The sequence below is a fragment of the Columba livia genome, chromosome 1 (assembly GCF_036013475.1).
Source record: "Columba livia isolate bColLiv1 breed racing homer chromosome 1, bColLiv1.pat.W.v2, whole genome shotgun sequence".
Taxonomy (NCBI): domain Eukaryota; kingdom Metazoa; phylum Chordata; class Aves; order Columbiformes; family Columbidae; genus Columba; species Columba livia.
Window position 1 is genome coordinate 26454198 of NC_088602.1, and position 19876 is coordinate 26474073.

At 42.1% G+C, this 19876-nt stretch overlaps 2 protein-coding genes across 14 annotated transcripts in view; one reads left to right on the forward strand and one right to left on the reverse strand.

Moving 5' to 3' along the window:
• NBEA (neurobeachin) overlaps positions 1-19876 on the forward strand; it is a 490360-nt gene that overhangs the window by 332862 nt on the left and 137622 nt on the right. For all 13 annotated transcript variants that reach the window (XM_065051668.1, XM_065051676.1, XM_065051716.1 and 10 more), the window contains one exon: positions 3029-3165. In XM_065051668.1, the coding sequence (XP_064907740.1) occupies positions 3029-3165 (137 nt within the window). The remainder of the gene's footprint in view (positions 1-3028; positions 3166-19876) is intronic.
• On the reverse strand, positions 5054-8707 carry MAB21L1 (mab-21 like 1). The gene has a single exon (XM_005512000.4). The coding sequence runs from the start codon at positions 6976-6978 to the stop codon at positions 5899-5901; it is 1080 nt and encodes a 359-aa protein (XP_005512057.1). The 5' UTR covers positions 6979-8707; the 3' UTR covers positions 5054-5898.

The following is a 19876-nucleotide window of genomic DNA, read 5'->3' on the forward strand; positions in this document are numbered from 1 at the left end:
ATATCGGATCCTTAAAATCCAGAGACTATCCCAAAGGGGATTAAAACATAATCCTCTCTCTCTATAGCTGTAGTGGATTAATTTCGTATTCTCTCAGTGGCTGGCTTGCTCCCTGAAGGCTACAACAAAAAGACTCAGTGCTCCTTAAACATGCTGTGGAATTGGAAGTTGTAATTGGAGATTTCCAAAGGACAAGTGTAAAAATGACACACTGTTAATACCGACTTTTTTTTTTTTTCATTTTGTGCTTTCAGGAGGAAAAAAAAAAAATTGTGAAGATTTTTGTAACTTACTTTGAATACCTCACATCATTTGACCACTGCTTATTGTGCTTCTACTTCTTTTTTTAGCATAAAAGAAAAAAAGAAAAAAAAAGGCAAACATTCAAACATTTTCTCGTCTGGAAAGTAAAATGATGCTTACTCTGTCGTATTTTAATACTTCTGACATGTTTACCTTGCAACAAATCTAAGGTTATCATTTGAGCAGAACATAGGGCAGATGTCAAGATACCGGTGTGGGAGCTCAGAGCCTTTTATCGGGAAGAGAAGGAGAAAGCCAGAAATTCGCTACTGCCTCTGCATTCAATAATGGGCTAAGAAGTGAATGTCCCCTTTCCCTCCACATCCACCACCCCTGCCTTTGCAGCTCTGCCCCCTCCTCCAGGACGTGAGTGCATTTCGCTAGCACACCCGCCAAGCCGGGGTGCACCTATTGTCTTCTCCTGGATGTGAGATTATAGGGTTTGGCCTTTTGACCATTAAATAGCACTGGCTTTATTTTTATTTTAGCCACACAACACCAGGGAAAAGAGGTAATTGGATTAAATTGATGGTCCTCCTTCTGGGATTTAGCAAAGCCCGCAAACGCCTCCTTAACATGATAGAATATCGGGTCATTTCCAGGACGCATCTTCCGAAGGCGCTTTTCTTTCCCGCACAAAGGCGGCCTGCGCCGGGCCGAGCGGCGGCTCCCTGCCACGCTGCGGGGAAGGGCTGGGACACTGCTGGAGAGGGCAAGTGCTTCTGCAGGACAGGGAGCCGCTGTCTGCCCAGACCCCCCTTCTGTAAACACAAAGCAAGGGGGCCTGGGGAATAGAAACCCAAATCCACTTGTAATCGTACAACAGAATCGGGCATAATTACTTGAGCAACCCTGATGAAGATTGATGAGGCTTTAAAGCGGCGTTTCGGATCGATCCCCGTGCCCTTTGGAGCCTGCAGCCGGGCTTTCCCGGCTCGGCTCGGCTCGGCTCCTTCCTCACCGCGAAGGGAGGGAGAGAACATGGAGGCGAGACGGGGAGAGCAGCAAAGCAAGCCCGGCGCATGTGATTCCGATCAGCTGACTAGGGTCAAGAGGCTACCCCGGTTTATTAGGAGATGGAAAACAATAAAATGAAAGAAAATAGAGTTTGTATCAATATTATCCAGCCTGCCACACTGGGCTGCCGAAAGCTGTCACTGAAACTGTGCGGTTTAGCTTCCCCTTGTACACACAGTGTTCTGTGCCTTCCCTTTTATTCATTTTGCAGCATAAATGACAAAACGTTGTGCAATACGGTCTCGAATTCGGTATTACAGTAAAGTAAAACATTAACAACATGACAGTTAGATGCACCGATACAGGATTAATTTAAGCTAAGTGAGTAATTTGAAGTGTTTCTTGCAAGAATTGGTAGTAAGTGTGTGCGCAGTGCTGGGGAAGGAGGAAGGGTTGCATCCACGCCTGTTAGCCCTGGTGCGAACTGCAGCCCAGGATTTGCTTCAGCCGAGCCAGGCCCTGCCTTCGTCCCCAGAGAGACGAGTGGCTGGGGACAGCAGCTGAAAACGTACACAGGCACACTCTGCCATCTGAGCAAGGTCTTCATTCGTGCATGGAAAATTTGAAGTGCATAAAACAACCAAATCCTATTTTAGCGTTCACTGAAATGATCAGTTTGCTAGGTTCTAAGAGGTGCATCAGTCAGATGTGGTACCCAGCTCCTCAGCACTGAGTGTTTTTTTATTTATATGTCAGATGTGTGTGGATGTGTGTGTTTATATATGTGCATACAACTTACTCTAGATACTTTAGTGATTAAATCTAGGAAAGTGTTTTATATTTATTTAATCTTTTAATTAGAGCAAGCAAGCTTCCTAAACACCGACGCTGTCAGCTTTAAGAGTAGATTGCATTTATGTTGAAGATAACATGGTGAAAAAGCGATCCTCTGTTGTTTTTTGCGTTAAAGTGAAGTTTTTTCCTAAATTAAAACCTGACAATTGGTGTGGAGAAGGCTGCCTTTTGTAATAGGTTTTCTCCATCCCTTCTTTTCAGTGCCAGCCCAAGCATCTTGTTAAGGAACATATTTGAGCGAAATATTGTTACAATAATTTTTAAAGGATTAAGTGACAGCAAGTTGAAATAAAAACGATCTTGCCGTAAATACATTTTACGATGCTAGACTTTGTGTGCGTGTGGTATTGAAGTAGGTAATATATATGTATATATATAAAATCTTTCGCGATACTTTCGGAGTTGAGGTCTGGACCCAGGGTGAAAAGCGATGTCCCCAGGCTTGGCAGGGTCGGTGTAGCGGGCAGGGCCTGCGGCAGCTCTGCCGCCCGCCCGGCCCATCCCGGCGGCTGTGGGTCCGGCCGCCGCGGGGACCCCTCGCTGCTCTTGTCGAAACTGTGTGGAACGAGTCGCCGCTATCGCACATAAACAGCGATAGTGTTAACGAGGAGCAAAGGGGCATGAAAAGAGAAGGGACCTACTTCTAAGACACAGCTATTGCTCACTCTAACCCCTCTGAATTTCGCTGCTGGCTGATTTATCTCGCAACCCCGGAGCTCACACGCTCGCTTCTGTCCTGACTGCGAAGTTCAAAGCGCTGACCGCGGGCAGGAGGGGAATAAACACGGCGGTTTACAAACAGAGTTTATTAGGGGGCTCGCCGGGCGCTCGTTTGGCGGAGGGAAGGGGAAGGGCCACCGGGGATGGGCCGGCCGGGCGCTTCCAACCTGACGCCGCTGCCCTTGCCTTGCAGGCCCCGTGGTCCTCAGCACGCCGGCACAGCTCATCGCCCCCGTGGTGGTGGCCAAGGGGACGCTCTCCATCACCACCACGGAAATCTACTTCGAGGTGGACGAGGATGACCAGGCCTTCAAGAAGATCGACCCCAAGGTGAGTGCGGCGGGCGGGCGGCCACGGTCCCGTCCCCGATCTCCGGTCCGGTCCCCAGTCCCGTCCCACGTGGGCCGGAGCCGCCCCCTCCCTCCAAACTCCGCTCCCGTCTGCCGCCTCTCCCTGCGTTTGTTTTTTGTTTTTTGTTTTTTTTTTGTTTTTGTTTTTGTTTTGTTTTGTTTTGTTTTGTTTTGTTTTTTGTTGTTGTTGTTTTTTTATTTTTAGCCCTCTGTATTAATGATGTTAAATCCTCTATTACGGCAGCGTGCGCGTTTTCCAACAGCCTTTCGCTCGGTGCCTTTGTATGAACGTAGTCAGATTTAGGAGTTAAGCCAATTGCTCTGAAATCCCTGGAGGGAGCAGCATTCCCAGCCCGTAGCCTTCCCGAGACACAGCGGAAGGTTTTACCCCTTCCCAGCATCTCGGGGAATCCCGTTATTTCAAGAACGTTAGTTTCCATGTAAGAAAACGCTGCGCATTTAAGAAAACAGTGTTGAAGTGCTAGTTACTGCTTATTTTCTGAAGAAAAACAAAAAGGGGGGGGGGGAGTAAGCATATACACAAAACTTGATTCCTGGGAAAGCTGTTATTTCTGAAGTCATTTACTATTACCAATTCCTCAGCGCCGCCCCACTCTTCCCCCCCAACCCCCCCCACCCCGTCCTGAAACCCTCCATCCCAGCCGCACCAGAGCAGGGGTGCGTGACTTGAGCAGAAACCTTTGCGTGGCTTCCGCCCCGCGGGAGCGGAGCGGGGGCTGCCCCCGGGGGCGGGCAGGCATGCGGAAGGGACGTGTGTTACAGGGCATTCCTCTCGTCTGCATCTCTTTTTATTCTTATCGCTGTCGCTTGATTTCTTTGTTATTACGCTGGAAAAACGTTAGAAGAGAAAAAGAGAGGAGGTACTTTTACAAAGACCTTAATAATTTCCGAGAAAAATGCTAGCAACCTCATCAGAATATGTTTGTAATAAGGTGATTTCTCTTTGACGAATGATTATTCAAACTCGGAACTTTCTTCGTAATGCTGGAAAAAAAAAAAAAAAGTTCTGTCACAATCGCTGGGTAGTATAACTGTTTCCTTAAAGTGCACCCACTGGAAATAGTTGCTAGTGGGTGTCACAGAGGCGATCGGCCTCTTTCAGCACTTGTTGACTGTTAGGATACTAAAGAAAATCTGCATTGTTATTTTGCGTTTTGCTCTTAAAGCCACTTTAGGGAAATGCATAGTGAGAAGGACCAGACGTTGCAGTACGGGTAGGCAAGTTTGGATCGCTTGCAATTTTGCAGACACGTACATATTATTCCCTCTGAATGCCCTGGGAGCGCAGGGGCTTGATTTCTGGGAGTGCAACTGGAGATCTTATCACATTCATAACGGATTTATACGTCAGAAGTAATATTGTTGTTCACTTTATTGGTGCCGGTTTGAATGTTTAACCTATAAATTTTATTTTATTCTTTATTACTGCTTGTGCCAAAATGCTAGTTTGTCAGGCTTACTGCTTACTTGTTAAACAGACTGCTTCAGGGATATGTTGTGTTTCCCCAGCTTTGTTCAAAACCGAGCAGAAACACATAACTGCCATATAATAAACCTTTCGAAAATAGATTTCTTTTTTGACGGCTGAAAAAAGTGTTACTAACTTAATAACTGCATGGGTGTCTGGTAGTTGCTGATGGTCATCTGGAGCTAAATTCTAATGTGTTTGTAGCACAAATATTTCCCCGTTCTACAAAACTATTGTAAATGCAAAATAAGGCGGCTGCCCTTAAGTTTTCTGCTTTACAGGGTTTAAGCAGCTGTCAACAGAAAGGCAAAATTCACAAAACATAGCTGACTCTTTTTCAAGTAGAAAACTTGATCTGATATTGAAACGCTTACCCATATGCATTTTACTTCATTTATTAGCTTGTAATTAAATAAATCAGCAACAGAAATTAAAATCTAAATCACAAAAGGTAATTATCCAGTGTATTTCAAGTGCATTTTCAAATATATAATTCCAATATTCAAGCGTTATTATATAAGCAGAATCCAAATTTCTTTTGAATATATTTAAATAACATTTCAAGTATATTTATGGAATGTTAGAAATAGAACAAGCAATATATATGAAACGAAAAATGTAAACTTGATAAGTTCAGACACTTCAAAAGACAATTAACAAAATTACCGTGATAAAATCTACCTTTTTAAATGGTATCTTCTCTTTAGCAGAAATTGTCCTTGAAGTATCCAAAATGGCAATTTAACTTCTGTTCACCAAATCACAAAACACCAACATCCACAATTTCAAAGACAATGTGAGATCACAATATTTGATACAAATTAAAAGGTACATTAGGGTTTTTTCAGGTGGCATATCCAAATAGCTTTTACTCACAGAGGGTTTACATAAAAATACTGGGTTTTGTTATAATCCATTGGTACCGTTTCTAGGCAGAATGGTCACAATCATGTTAAATTACGGCCAACTTTGCTCTCCGGGTAACATACTTTTTTTTTTTTTTCTTTTTTTTTTTCTTTTTTTTTCCGCGGGGAACCGCAAAACTGTGACGAAGAAGAATGATACTTGCTGTTCTTATTTGCTTTTCTTTGTGAAGAGCCTAAGCTATATTCCTTTTTAAAAGATAATATTATTTGCATTGTCAAGTGGAAATATTCGGCTTTCTGAACAGGCAGCTTAAACTTCATGGGGATTTCTCTGTCAGGCCGGTTTTATAGTTACCCTCTAAAGCTTCTCCAAACTTTTCGGGTTGGTAAGTATTTCCCTAGCCAGTCGCCACGTTTGTTTGGCCGCGTTTTCCAGGGCCGAGTGAGGTTTGCCCTGAAAGAGGTCTAAGTTGGGCAAGAAGTAATGCGGGCACCTCCTGCACTGCAGGCAGGAGATGAGCTGCAGTAAAATCCCGTTGAGCCGATCCCCCAGGCACGACTCGTCCCAGTCCGATTCGCGGGGATGCTTTTCGCATTCGTATGAAACCAGAGTCTTCATGTGATAATTATTCAGGGGCTGGCCCGGCAGCTCCAGGTGACGGTCCCGTAAGGTTTTGAGGATAGAGAGGCATTTCTTCCTGCAGCCGCCCATCTGCAGTCTGTTCTCGGCTTCCGCGAACTGCAGCACCCAGGCATCGCTCTCGGCCGAGCTCTGCTTGCCGGCCAGAGAGTGGCACTCCTTGGATAAGAGGTTGAAACCTTCCGCCTTGACCTCCGCCACCCGGTTGGGTCCCGGCCAGGGGATGTGGGGGAGCGGCCAGTGGGCAGCACTCCGCGGCCAGATCCCCGTGCATTTGAACGCCGGAGTGATCTGCACGACGTACCTATCCCTGATTCTCAGCTTCACTTCGCTGGTGTCCGCCACCATCTTTACCACGTCTCTGTAACTGCACTTATCCACGGCTTGAGCCACCAGAGTCTGAAATCTGGACCGGATTTTGCGAGCGGAGAGGTAGCCAGACGCCGTGATGAACTCCACCCAGAGGGACATACTCCTCTTGCGCCCGTCGCTTAACTTTAACACAGCGCAGCCCGGCAAGGAGCCGTCGTCCACGAAGTTGAAAACCCCCATTTGGTTCAGGTACAGCACGACTTCAAACTCCGTGGGGGAGATGACTTCCAGCCCCTCGTAGCGATTGTCCATCTCGTTCAAGGAGCTGATGAAGCGAGGCTCCTGCACCTCCACCTCCTTCAGCACGTCCGACACCACTTTGCACACTTCTCGGATCGTTTTGGCGATGGCGGCTTTCCTGGCTTGGCATTTCTCGTTGTAGTATTTATTCAGATGATACACCAGCTTGGCCTGGGCCGCGATCATGTTGGGGCAGAGATCCGGGTTGTATACCGGAGTCTCGCAATAGGCTGTGGGATCCAATGCGGCAGCTAAGGCTGGAGCCAACTTCAGAGGAGAAACAGGCTGCTGCACTCTGAAATGTAACAAATGTTTTTCAAAATGCGCTGGGGCTGCTGCTCCTCAGATGCTCTCTTCCTGCTTTTTTAGATCAGCCGTCTTGAAGTGTGTGTGGCGGGGGAGCGGGGAGGGGGGGGGGGCGGGCGGGGGACTGGAGGGGGAGATATTTTTCCTCCCCCTTTTTTTAAAGGGTCCGTGAGTGAAAGGAAAGCATCGAGAGCTGCACCTTCCCCAGCAGCAAGAAAAACAAAAGTTGCACTGAGACACAGCGAGGCTTCCAGTAGTCAAAATAATAAAACCTCTTCGTATTTATTTATGTTTTCCCGTAGTAATCACTGTGTGTGTGCAAGGTGGTTAATCAGATGGTGGAAAAAAGTGCCGTGTGTGTGTGTGTGTATATGTCAGAAGAAGCTGGCTGTTGGTTTGTATAAGAGCCCAGATGCACTCGTGTGGAAATTATAAAGGCAGGGCCAGGCAGGCGGGCGGCCAATCGCCACTGGGCTCGTCACTGCAGCCTCTTTCAGCTCAAACCCGGCTAATTAATCCCTCTCTAGGAGATAGATATGTATACACACACACACGCAGGCACGTATATAAAGGTAGAAGGTTACTGGCAGAAAAAAACGCCCCGATCATCTGTACGTTCGGAAATCAAGAGAAATCGCTCTCCTTTGGGCGTAACTTGAAGGGTATTGACGTTTCGAAAGGACTTGGCAAAACTGTGCCGCTCCGCACTGAATCCCTGCGTGCCTTCCCACGGCCCAGACGGGACTGCAGGTGTATTAATGGGCATCCATCAACTGGGGAGCCACAGACCAGGCTCACTCTGGCAGGAGCAGGGGCGTAAATTCATTAACTCACACTTGGCCTCACATCACGCTGTCCTTTCCTCCTGATAGTTGTCTGTAACGGCAATCGAGGAGTTGTTTGCTTTTTTTCTCTCGTGAACCGGCTAGTGAACAAGGCAGCAGACTCACGGCAATTTTAGTGTCCTTTGGAATAAAATATTACGCAAAAGTCCACGATTTGTATCGTTTTAAAAGATCTTCTGACGGGCTATAATCGATTTCGAGGTCTAATGCATTTCGGCATTGTCTCTGCCTTGCTTTTTGTGTTTGTACCTTATGACGGGAGAATCAATCGCTAAACGTATCTGTCAGGTCTTTTTCACGTTCCCTCAAGAAATCAAGTAGGAGATATGAACGGTAAATCTCATTTGCCAGTTTTTAGCTTCGTTTTTATATTCCGTCTAGCGCTTCAATATGTTGTGAAGAGTGGATGTTCAGCTCTTTTTCTTTTTTTCTTTTTTTTTGAAAATAGATAAAGTATCTATTAATTTCAAACCTGGACGGTTTCTCGTATTGCGAGCTCTGCTAGCAAGCTGCGTTTAGTAAATGTGCACACGGGAGGTATGCTAGCGACTGCAAACATGCTGGCATGCTACTAATCTGACAGTTTGGGGCTTCGTGTGTGTGATGTGTAATTAGCAAATTTCTTCTCCGGTACCTTAAGTGTTAGTAATCAGGACTTTTATTTGCAAATAAACTGGAATGGCAAACTCTTCTGCTTTGCCACCTAACACTGTGCTTCACTTCAAGAGAACCATGAATTTTATTTTCTTAAAAAAAAAAAAAAAAAAAATGGAGAGAGAGCTTTCAGTCACTTGGAATCTTTAATCTACTGCCAGGTTACTAATTGTTAAAGTAACTCACAGGCGTATCCGTCGCGAATAAGTCATAACGCAAAGAGCATTTCACGACATTTGTTTAACGTATTAATGCGACCAACTTCATCGCACATAGCGAAGCATTTCTGACTTTGTGCTCGGCTCGCTCGGTCTGGCTTTTCTACGGGTGCTCCCCGTGCTGCTTCCTAGGAGGAAGCTGATGTGGGAATCGCCCGTTAGAAAGAGCGGGCTGGCCTGTCTTGGGGTGCCTCGCTGAAAAACCGCAGGTGACAGGTCGTCCCGAAGCAGCTTTTCCTCCTCTCGGCGGCAGCCGGCTGTCCGACGGCGGAGGGGCGGGCGGCCGCTTTCTGGCTGTTCAGGCCGAAGAGGAGCTTGTTTCCTCTCGGCTTTCTCCCTCCTCCAGGCAGTTTCCCGGCCAGGCAGCGGGCACCGGGATGGACGCCCGTGGCTCACCCGGCCTCGGCGGGTCCGGCGGCGGCGACAGAGCGCTCCCGGTCCCGGTGCGTCCTCAGCCGCCTCCGAGGAGCGCAGGCGCTGGCCGCTGCCGCCGTCTCCGCCCGAGGTCCGGAGCTGCCGCCTCCCCCTTCTCCGGGGCGGCGGCGTGCGCGGTCGCTTGGTCTGCGGGCTCCCAGGGGCCGGTTCCCTCCTGCCTCTCCCGGGCAGGCACTTACAGGGGTCCTCTCTGGGTCTGAGGAGACCGGTGGGCACCTCCCCGCCGCCGCCGTCCCCCGCTGCTCTTACGGGCGGCTGCCCCCGGGTGCTTGGGGAACCTGCCGGGGCGCAGTGGGGGCCGGCCTTCTTTCACCCTTCCGCGGGCTGCAGGCGCGCCGAGCAGCCGTCTCGGCGGCACCGCAGCGGGCCCCGTGGGCGGACGGGGGAGGCACCTCGCTGGACCGGCACATCCCGCCCCACTGCCCCCGCGGATGGGGCCCGGGACGACCCCCAGCGCCCCCCGGGGCCGGAGGCGATGCCGGTCGCGCCCTGCCCTCATATACGAGTGCGGCGTTGGCCGGAGCAGCGCACGGCTGCCCTGTGCGGAAGAAAGGAAAGCGGCAAAGTTGGGCCTAACGCCGGCGGGCGGGTCCCGGGGACCGCCTGGGGCGGGGGGAGGCCCGCGGCGGTCCTGGCCCTGGCCCTGGTCCCCGCCCCGGCGCAGCGGCAGGCCCGGCGGCGGCCGCTCGGCCCCAGAGCCGGCCGGAGCGAAACCTCCGACTCTGCCTCGTCAGGGGCAGCTTCTACGCGATTTAAATAAGAAAGAGCTCCTTCCCCGGGAGGTTACCTCCCAGCTCCGTGTAAAAACGAAAGTTAGAGCGGGCGGACAAAAGGTTGTCCCTTCCTCCCATCTCCGCCAAGGGGACAGCCCTTTCCTTCGGAGGGGGCACACCGGCCCCGCTCGGCTTGTCATCGCTGCAGCTACAGCAGAGCTGCATGGTAGAGATGGAAATGTTTCGGACAAGGTTTTGGTTATTTTTTGCCCCGTGGGTTTTAGCTCAGTAAATCCAGTTGTTAAAGGCAAAAGGTCGTACATTTAAGCTGCCTTAATTTTCATAATGCGGCAAAATTAATTTAAATAAAAATTACGCCTTATATCCTAAATCAGAGCTTTCAATATATAATGCTAAGATTAGCCTATGATATCAAGTAATGCAGGTTATGCATATGTATTGTATGTTGATGGCTATGGGAAATATTAGCTTTAACCTTGGCTGGGTGGTGTTTAGCAGCTATTAACTTCGCTACATCATTTCATTTCACACATACACAATAAACATTTGATAGTTTGAGAACTGGTGGATTTAGGCATCGCTGGCACCAGTCAAACACTGAAATGTGACTGCTAAGGTGACCCGATCGTTTAACATGACAAGTCGGTGGTTTGGTTAAGATTCCAAAAATTATTATCTATCTGGCTACATATTATATAAAATATTAATCTTTTTGCAGCTTCTGACCATTCACCACGGTTAGTTTTTCTCTGTAGTTACTAATGTGTTCTTCATAAATTATAAAAGGAAGGAACACCTTTTCATCACTGAGTTTTATTTTTATATGTATTGAGTTGTTCTGGAAAACTGAGATTAAAACCACCTCATTAAAATGATGATTGATCATTTGTCATGATAATGGTTCCATATGATATTGGTGACTTTTACCAAATTACTGTTTTCTAGATATTTTCCCTTAATTAGAGGGTACTATAGCAGCATTTGTTGAACTCCACTAGTTATTTTAAATCTTTCAAACTACAGTGCCATGTCACATAGTGCTCATATTAGCCAAAAAAGCCAAATGGTGTTGAAAATCTTTGACTGTAGGTACTCGCTCACGCTCCCAAAATGTAATCTGAAAAAAAAAAAAAGAAAAAAAAGTTGCCATATATAAATTTCACCAATAATTCATTTTCATATGGTGAAAAGTGTGAGTTAAAATGAATGTGCAGATACATATACACACAAGCATTTGCATTGATATCACTTTATATTTCTTATTGTATAGTGATAGTTCTCCACACACAACTGCTCATGAATTTTAAAGTTTTATTTTTTAATATCTGCCTATTGCACTGGGGACCTCAGAAAAAAATGAAGCTGAGTTGATTAAATTATTTATCCCTACTGCTGAAGTGAGTTTGAAGGCTCATTGAATGTATCTGATTTCTTGACTCCTCTTTCTCCCCTTCCCCCTCAATTCATCCTGGTTATTTCATCCATAGCATCCTGCCAGCTACAATAAATTTACTTTTTTTTTTTTTTTTCAAGTAGGAAAACTAAAGACAGATATTTGTGCTGTGTCACATTATATAAAATAGGCAGCATATTTTTTTTTGTGAGAGAAGTTGATGGTACCTGCAATTTTCTGTATTTCTACACACTTTTTGACTACACTTTCAAATTTAGAAACAAATGAAAAGTGTAAATATGAGTTGCTATGATGTTTGCAAAAGTGCCATTTTAAGGAACATGAACACTTCACTACTTAGATTTTTAGGTGTACATTACTGTATAACTAGGTACACAAACATTTTTTTCTTCCTTTATGGAAATATTTTTTACTTTTTTGAATGAAATGTGATATAGCTCCTTTTTGCAGTACACAATTAGCATTCATTAGTGCTAAACTTAACACTTGTATGTGCTCTCTTCCCATTTAATATAAAGAAAAGGAACAAACATGAAAAGACTTGGACTTGGTCACCCTAGGCCTAAGGGATGAACTGTTAATGCTTTAAATTCCTTTAATCTCCAATCTGTTAAGGGAAAAAACAGTAACTGATTTGTTTTCTTTAAAATGTTAGATCTCAAAAGGATGCCTAGAGCTTGCACAACTGTAATTTTAGCTAGAACTGCAGAAACATTCAAGCAGGAAAAAATGCAGTGAATTATTCATTTGGTTCACTTATCCATCAGCTTCTCCAAAGCCAGACATTCCTTAAAGTACAGCATTTTATTTAAGCAGTCCAACAGTGTTGTGTTGGTGGGTTTTTTTTTAAGATCTCCTGCTTGGAGAATGCTCTTTTCTGCTGGACTGGGTGAGGAGTGCGGAATCAGTGGGGATTAGCGCCTTTTAATCTACTACATCTGTAGTGGGTCATCCAGCACTGCAGAACTCTCATTACTCTCTCATGCTGTATATGATTAAATGACTCAAAATATTCAACGTTGACCTTGAAAATAAAGCTGTATGTGTTGGATGAATGGTTCCCAAAGACTTCATGTCTAAACTAGTTTTTCCCCTCGGTAACTTCTAGCCCTGGAATACGTTGTCTGAGAGAGGACTAGAACACTAGAAAATGTGAGTGGAAACTGAAGTGTGTGAGCATTTGAAATGCATCATTACATAAATTATGGCATTGCTCAACTTGTTCATACTGTTACCCAACATTTTATTAGCCCAGTTGAACTGGGAGGGTGCTATGTCTTGAACATACCCATTTTTGTGACTGGTGTTTTTCTATAAGCTGATTTCATATTGACTAATAAACTGAGCACATTGTATATAGATGCCAGAGCTGTTGATATCAGCAGAAGACATGTTAGTTAACATCTTTGAACACTAGCCTATATAGATCTGTAAGTATCATCTTTTCATATACATTTTGCCATTTTTCTGTGTTTATGGCTAATTTTCATGAGGCCAATACTTTGGCCATGTTAAGTTCCTCTAACTCAAAATAAAACTTGTCCTCTCCCCTTTCAATAGAATGGGTATGGTTAATTACCTGTGTAACTCACTTTATCTTGATTTAGTTATAAAAAGACATGCCTGACATATTTCAATGCAGACTTCTATTTTTTAATGTAGTGCATAGCTTTCCAATATTTTCTTTCCAAATAGTGGTGAAGGGAGGAGTTGAGTGAGTTGGTCGTGAGTGATTAATACATTTCACTGAACCTCACGAAGGCCCCGATCTTGCCAACGCACACATGGTTAGTGAAACATTCAGCTGGTTCTGGTGAGGTCAGGGGCTTCTTGAGGCTCACAATTAAGTGTACGGGCAGTTATTTTCAGGATTGGGGCCAGGCTGGGATAATACTGGGAGGTTGACTTACGACTAGGATGGTATACGATGTGCCTTTAAAATATCGAAAGCATCAAATATGTACCTTGATGAGGAAATATATTTTTGGCCCAAATGTCTACTCTTCTGTCAAGCAGAACTTTCCTCTTAATTTGTGTTTTAGTGATGGTGTTGAATTAGCTTCTTAGTGCTGTTTTGTCCATATTTTAACAGGATGCTCCCACAAATATGTGTTCCTTAGTCTTCTCTAAAGCCTTTACAAGGGGAGTGAGGTTATTCAGAGAAAAGAGTGAAAGACAATGCTTTCAAAATCTCAAAACTATGTTTTTCATGTTGTTTCACATGTTCAAGACTACTTCTATAACTCCAAAAAGGTAGTCAATCTTTTAACAGTCTTAAATATAAGCAACCTACTTGCTAAAACACTTATTAATTGTTCCTAAAAATATTCTAGCTATAGCTGTAATATAAACATGTCAACCAACGTATTATTTAAGGAAGAAGGGGAGAGATCTGTTAAGGGAAAAACTTGATAAACAGATCTTTTTGCCTTTAAAATGTATTGATTTTTCCCACTACTCTGAACATTTTTTTCTTAACTGGTGAAACTTTGTCATTGCAGAGCATAATATTTTATCTAGGGGAGAACTGAGTCTCATTAAGAGCAGCAAATCACTCTGGTTCTTGTACTTGGGTTTGAGAATTTAACCTGGATCACCTACTACCCTTCCTACTTTTCCTTACAATTTTTTCAGCCCAGCTCTAGATGAGAATATACAGAACTGTGTCCTTTGTGGCATACTGCCAGTGTAATGGAAATGAGAAAGACTACAGAAACAACACATAGTCCTGTAATTTCATAAATCTCCAACATAATTGTTGGAAGAGAAATACTAGGTGCTTATGGAAATATCTGTTTATCTTAAGGAAATATTACTATGGATTTTTCTTAATACTTAGGAATAGATTTTGCCATTTGGGCATGTTATCATTTATAACACGTTAGTGACACTGAAAAGAAGAAAAAAAACATGGTGTATCTGTTAGGGAAGCGACAATGTTCTCAAGTGTCCTTAGCTTCAGATGAGGCAAAGGAGATATCTTTATTATTTCACATTTCTGAATCTTCTCTATTTACAGTTTCTGTTGATAAAGAGTAATTATTTTATAAGATTAAAGGAAACTTCCAGGATTATTTTTTTTTTGTCAAAACTCCTTTTAATAGGGTGTATTTACTTCGGTTGTCTGATGTACTCAAGATAGACGTCGATATGGATGTAAATATATACTTTACTATTTTTTGTTTGGTCATTACTGTGGTAATTTAAAAGTTCTGCAGTATGTACAGGCGTATTAGAGAGAAGTTAATACGATCAATATGATTCTGTCTTATTTTCAGTTATGTTTTACAATCTCCATTTCTTGTTTTCCCCTGCAAATTATTTCCAGGAATGAACTGGCTAATTTTGACTGCAATTTTAAAAAATAACCTTATAAAAATGAACAATTAACAAGTGCAGAACTCATACTAGCACTCTGGAGCACACAAGAGTGTATCACATATGCTAGGTTGTGCCATAATGTTTGCAATTTTCAGCTACACTTCAAGATACTGCTTCTTTAAGTGGTTAAAAAATGACAGCAAGTATGTTGGACAACAGTTTTCTCATTATATTCTGTGAGTACATTCATTATGTATTATTACTCCTTAATTGTAAAGATGAAATAATATTAGCATTTATCTTGGCAAATCCATTATTTACAATCTGTACCTTACAAAATTGTGTGGATCTGCGTGGATATTTCTTCTATACGTACTATTTAGATTTTTGACATAGGGTACAAGAAAAAAAAATAAGGTTAAATTTGTAACTAACCTAATCCACTTTTGGTAGGCAGACAGCGTATCTTGATGCAGTAAAAGAAATCCCCTCTCCCTCACCCCCCAAAATTCAGTTCTTCATTTGTTTTGTTCACCACGCTGCATTAACACAGTTTTCCCTTGTGTGCATCTGCCAGTGTACAATTTAGCCACGGGCATCTGTAGACCTTGTGGTGATCAGTATTGCAGGCAAAAGCCATATGTGTTTAAATAAAAAAAAAATCTCTTTATTTCATTTGCTGTTTTAACTGGATGGATAACTTTTGTGCCTCAAGACAGAGGAAGGGAAAATACAGAAATAATTAATTGCCTCTATTCTTGAGGCAGTTTCATTTTCCCCCTCCAATATGGAATGCTTGTCAGCTTTCCTGATAAATGACTGAATGTATTTGCATAGATTTTACATTAACACAAAAATTAGTTTTATTTGTGAAAAACTAGTTTACATAATAATGCAAAATATAGCATTATGGATTATGTTTCCAAATTTGAGAGACTGTGAAGAAATGAGGCTTTTTTCTTTTCTCCATCTCTCTTTTTCTTTTCTTTTTCTTTTTTTTTTTTTCTTTTAATGTCAAGACATATTAGGTTTTAGCTTGGCATTTTGTTTCTGTGGAATTAACCAAATCAGGGTCTTTCTATGTTTATAAACCATTTCTTCAATCTTTCTTAGATTGCATAATGGATGGTAGTATGAACACGACTTCTTTCAAAGACTTTTACACGTTCCATTTATTACATACACTCTTAAATATGAATACATTTGCAAAATCTCATGGAACTGTTGAAAAAAATTGTGGCAAACTGAACTGTTAAGTACACTCTGAGAATATACTCTAAGTTTCTTATGCTGCTATTAAAACAATGCTCCATCAGGTATTCTTTCAAAGCATTAATGTACTGCATTAGCTTGTATGCCAGTGTAGGACTATTTTTTTCCTATATCTAATAACCTGTCTGTTTTAAGTAATTAGGCTTTCCTAGCTTGAAGTGACAGTACTATAGCTCTAGTTAAAAACTGTGTTTTTTTCACAATTTGTCCTGTCTATAAACAAAATTTGCTAATCAATCAGTCTGAAATACCTTTGAAGGAAAATATACTGCCTTAATTTTGAGCAAATTGTAGTTATTTTCAAGTGACGTGAATTGAATATTTGCTCATATAATAAACGTGGTGTCTTGTTGTCTAAAGGCAACTGCTAATTGTGTATCAGCCCCTTCTCCATGCTGAAGAAAATACAGATTCATTCACTGACGTTATTTCATGCTATATAACAAAAAGAAAATATTGCTCCTTATGAAGTGTGCTATACTTAACGGCAACTTAAGGTAAATGAGTGCCTTTGCCACTTCTTGAATCTGGGACACCCTAGGTGCCAGCTGTCACTGCTCAGCTAATGATGACAAATGCCCCTCTCTATGCAGATTGCAGAGCTTGCAGGCTGCTATGAAAGGCAGCCAGATTACCTTTCTTCAGATAGTAACTTAACCTTTTAAACTCAAGTGTCAGAATGAAATTATTAGCTGGGATAGTTTCAGTATCTGTTTCTGTAAAACAGAGAAAAAAAAAAAAAAAGGAAAGGAAAGGAAAGGAAGAAGGCAGTGACTTCAAATAATACCATAGCAGCTTGAATTCACAAATTTTTCAGACTTCTCTGATGTTTTAAAAATAGGAAATCACTGCCACTGTGCCTGTGAGCACTATGTGGAGTTTGCCAGTGTTGAACCCATGAATACTGAAGCTGACCTCTCAGTTGCACGACACGGAAATGAGGCCAAGAGGGCCAAATTCTGCCCTTGCTTACATCCAAGCAATGTTGCTGATGCGCAGATGTGACAGATCACAGGTTAACTGATGCTATTTATAACAGACTTTAATTGATCTTACATAATGTGGATATACTCATTTCTTTCCATGACAGTTCGTGTTACCGCTCTAAATCTGTGAACCTCAGTTAGAATCCACTGTATCAAAATAACTGGGTATTTATTTAGTGGATATGAGTGAATTCACAGAACTCAGTGTTGTGTGGTTAATGTTAAGTTACTGATGTAAATATATTCTTCAGTCAGAGTTCTGGAGTTACTTTCCGGGTTGTCTTCGAAGCAGCAAACAGATGTGAGGATATTACATAGTTCCTTAACAGCATGTCATAAACATAACAAAGTATAAGTACTGTACATGCCACCTAAAGGTGTAGGGTCCTTTTTGAGTGTGTACACATGCATGTGTCTATATTTTTATGTGGGTCTATTTGTATGGGTTTACACATTTAAGTTTAGAAGTAAATAGACATGAGTATTCATATCAACATGTGTGCACATGTGCTAGCCTACATATGTAACATCCAAACAATATATATTTCTGTGTTTATATTAAACTGCTGACATATATGAATGTGTTCAACGTGCATAGTATATTTGCCGTTAAATCAGTCTGTACAGTGAACTGTGTATGAATGTCAGTTTCCCTCTGAGTAGAGCATAGTTTTATCGCAGTAAACAAGTACTTACATCCAATATTTTAACATGATCAAATCTCCACAGCGATGGGCAATAATAGAAAACTACAGAAAAGATGTGGAAAAAAGGACATTTAATAAGAAGACTTGGAACGCTGTGGTATATGGATGTAAGGAAGTAAATAACAAGAACAGGAACTAAAAAATGTGCATTTGGTAGGAGACTGGAGTTGTCCCAGACAGAAAATTGTTGTTATGTTTGGCAGAAAGGACAAGAGACAGAAAACAATGAGCAAGTTGCTAGAGCGAAGTTGAGATAAATGTTGCGATAATTGTGCCGTCATTAGTTCTGTAGCAATTATTAAAGGAAAGGTAATCTGATCCATGAACCAAAGGTTAAGTAATATTCTTTTCTGCAGAAAAGAATAGATTTGATTGCTGATATGTGCATTTTCAAAGAACTTCAGTCAGTACTTACCTCTTTTGGTAATATGTATGAAAGAGAGATGCTGTTTGGTATTATATTAGATATGTTTCCTTTTAAAGTTTGGGGAAAACTGATTTTGGCTGTGCATAAGTGTGTTAAATTTAACATCCTATTTTGTTTTGTTTCTCTTTGTTTTTTCTTTAAGTCATTATGTTCAAAGTATTTAAAACTATAAATGTTTCATTATTTCGGGCAAGTGTAACACAATCTGGGAAATAAAAAAGACAAAGATCTAGTGTTTCGTACTCAGCTTTCTCAGCTTGTTGGTTGAATAGGCATCAAATGAAGTCCAATGTCCATACAAAAGAAATGTTCCTTGTTTGGATTTGCCCCATCTGTGTCATCTGGTGGCTTATGCAATAGGAGGTGTTATCACATGAATCCAAATGCACAAGCCAGTTGTTTTATGGACTCTTTCTGTGCTTGGAGGAGTTTATAAGTTGCCCATTCTATTGTGTGTCACTCCCAGATGACACGTGTGCATTCTGCTGAGCATATTTTGGGGGTAATTATAACTAATGAAGCCTGGTACACAGCTTGTTCGTAGAGTGATTTATTCTGCTCCTGTCTGATTCCTGAGAGTTCTGTAAAATGGTTATATTGTGCCTGCTACTTTGGACATGTATGGGACCATGTGGTATTGAGTCCATCTGAGAAAATTTGCTATTCAGTGTACCACAGACTAATTACAAATATATTGGCTGGGTACATCTGTTTAAAAAATATAGGGACAAACTGAAATTATAAATGAGATCTGTAGCTTTAGGGATATTGACTTTAGTATGGCTCTTGTTTAATAGTTTACTCTTCCCAGACTTGCAGTAACCCACTTAGATGTACTGCTGCTAAATGGTTCAGAGTTCCGCTGAACCCCATAAGTTAAGGTTCCCTTTTTACCTTTTAGCAAAGCAGATATTAGGCAATTTCTGTTCTCATAACTGGTGATATTTTGTGGAAAGATGGATTTAAAAGTTGAGAAGAAAAATTCTTGTAGCTTTGCAGGTTTCAGAAAGCAACAAAAAAATCATTACTGAAGCCTGGGTGTCAACCTTTATTTAACCTTAGATGTACCATTCTCACCCTAATTTGTCTTGACTTACAAGTCTCTCAGGCAAGTAAATCCACTGACATTAGTGGGACTCATCCTTTGTAAAAGAAGTACTCATACATTTGTTTGTCAGGGTGGTTTTAAAAATATTTTTTCCAAGATGTTAACATACCCCTGAAGTCATGAGGTAATGGGGCACACAGAAGCTGCAGGGTTTGTCACTTCGTCTACCAGATTCACAGATATCTGAAGAGGCTGAATGTTTTCACAAGTATCTCAGCATCAGTGTTCAAAAATAATAGTCTTCAATTATATCTGTCTTCATTTATATCAGCTGCTCCCATCTTCACCCTGGATCCAGATTTGAAAGACTTTTGCATCTTTTTTTTTTTTTTCCAATGCTTAAACAAAATTTTCCTTCACAAAAAAAGGGAGGTTAAAAGTTATAGTATAACTTGTAGGAATGGGAGAAGAGAGACAAATACTTACTTTGGTACACATTTCCTAAAAAGCACTATGTAAGTCTGGAAAACAACTGCTGAGAAAATGTAGTTTACATTCTGAATGAGTAGAAAAATAGTAGAGTAGAAAAATAGTTTTACTGAGAATTAATTTTTATTTTCATAGTTTTATTTGTTTGTTTGTTCTTTTTGTTGTTGTTGTTGTTTTGGGTTTGGTTTTGTTGTTTTTTTTTTCCTATTTTTTGTATAAAAACAACCT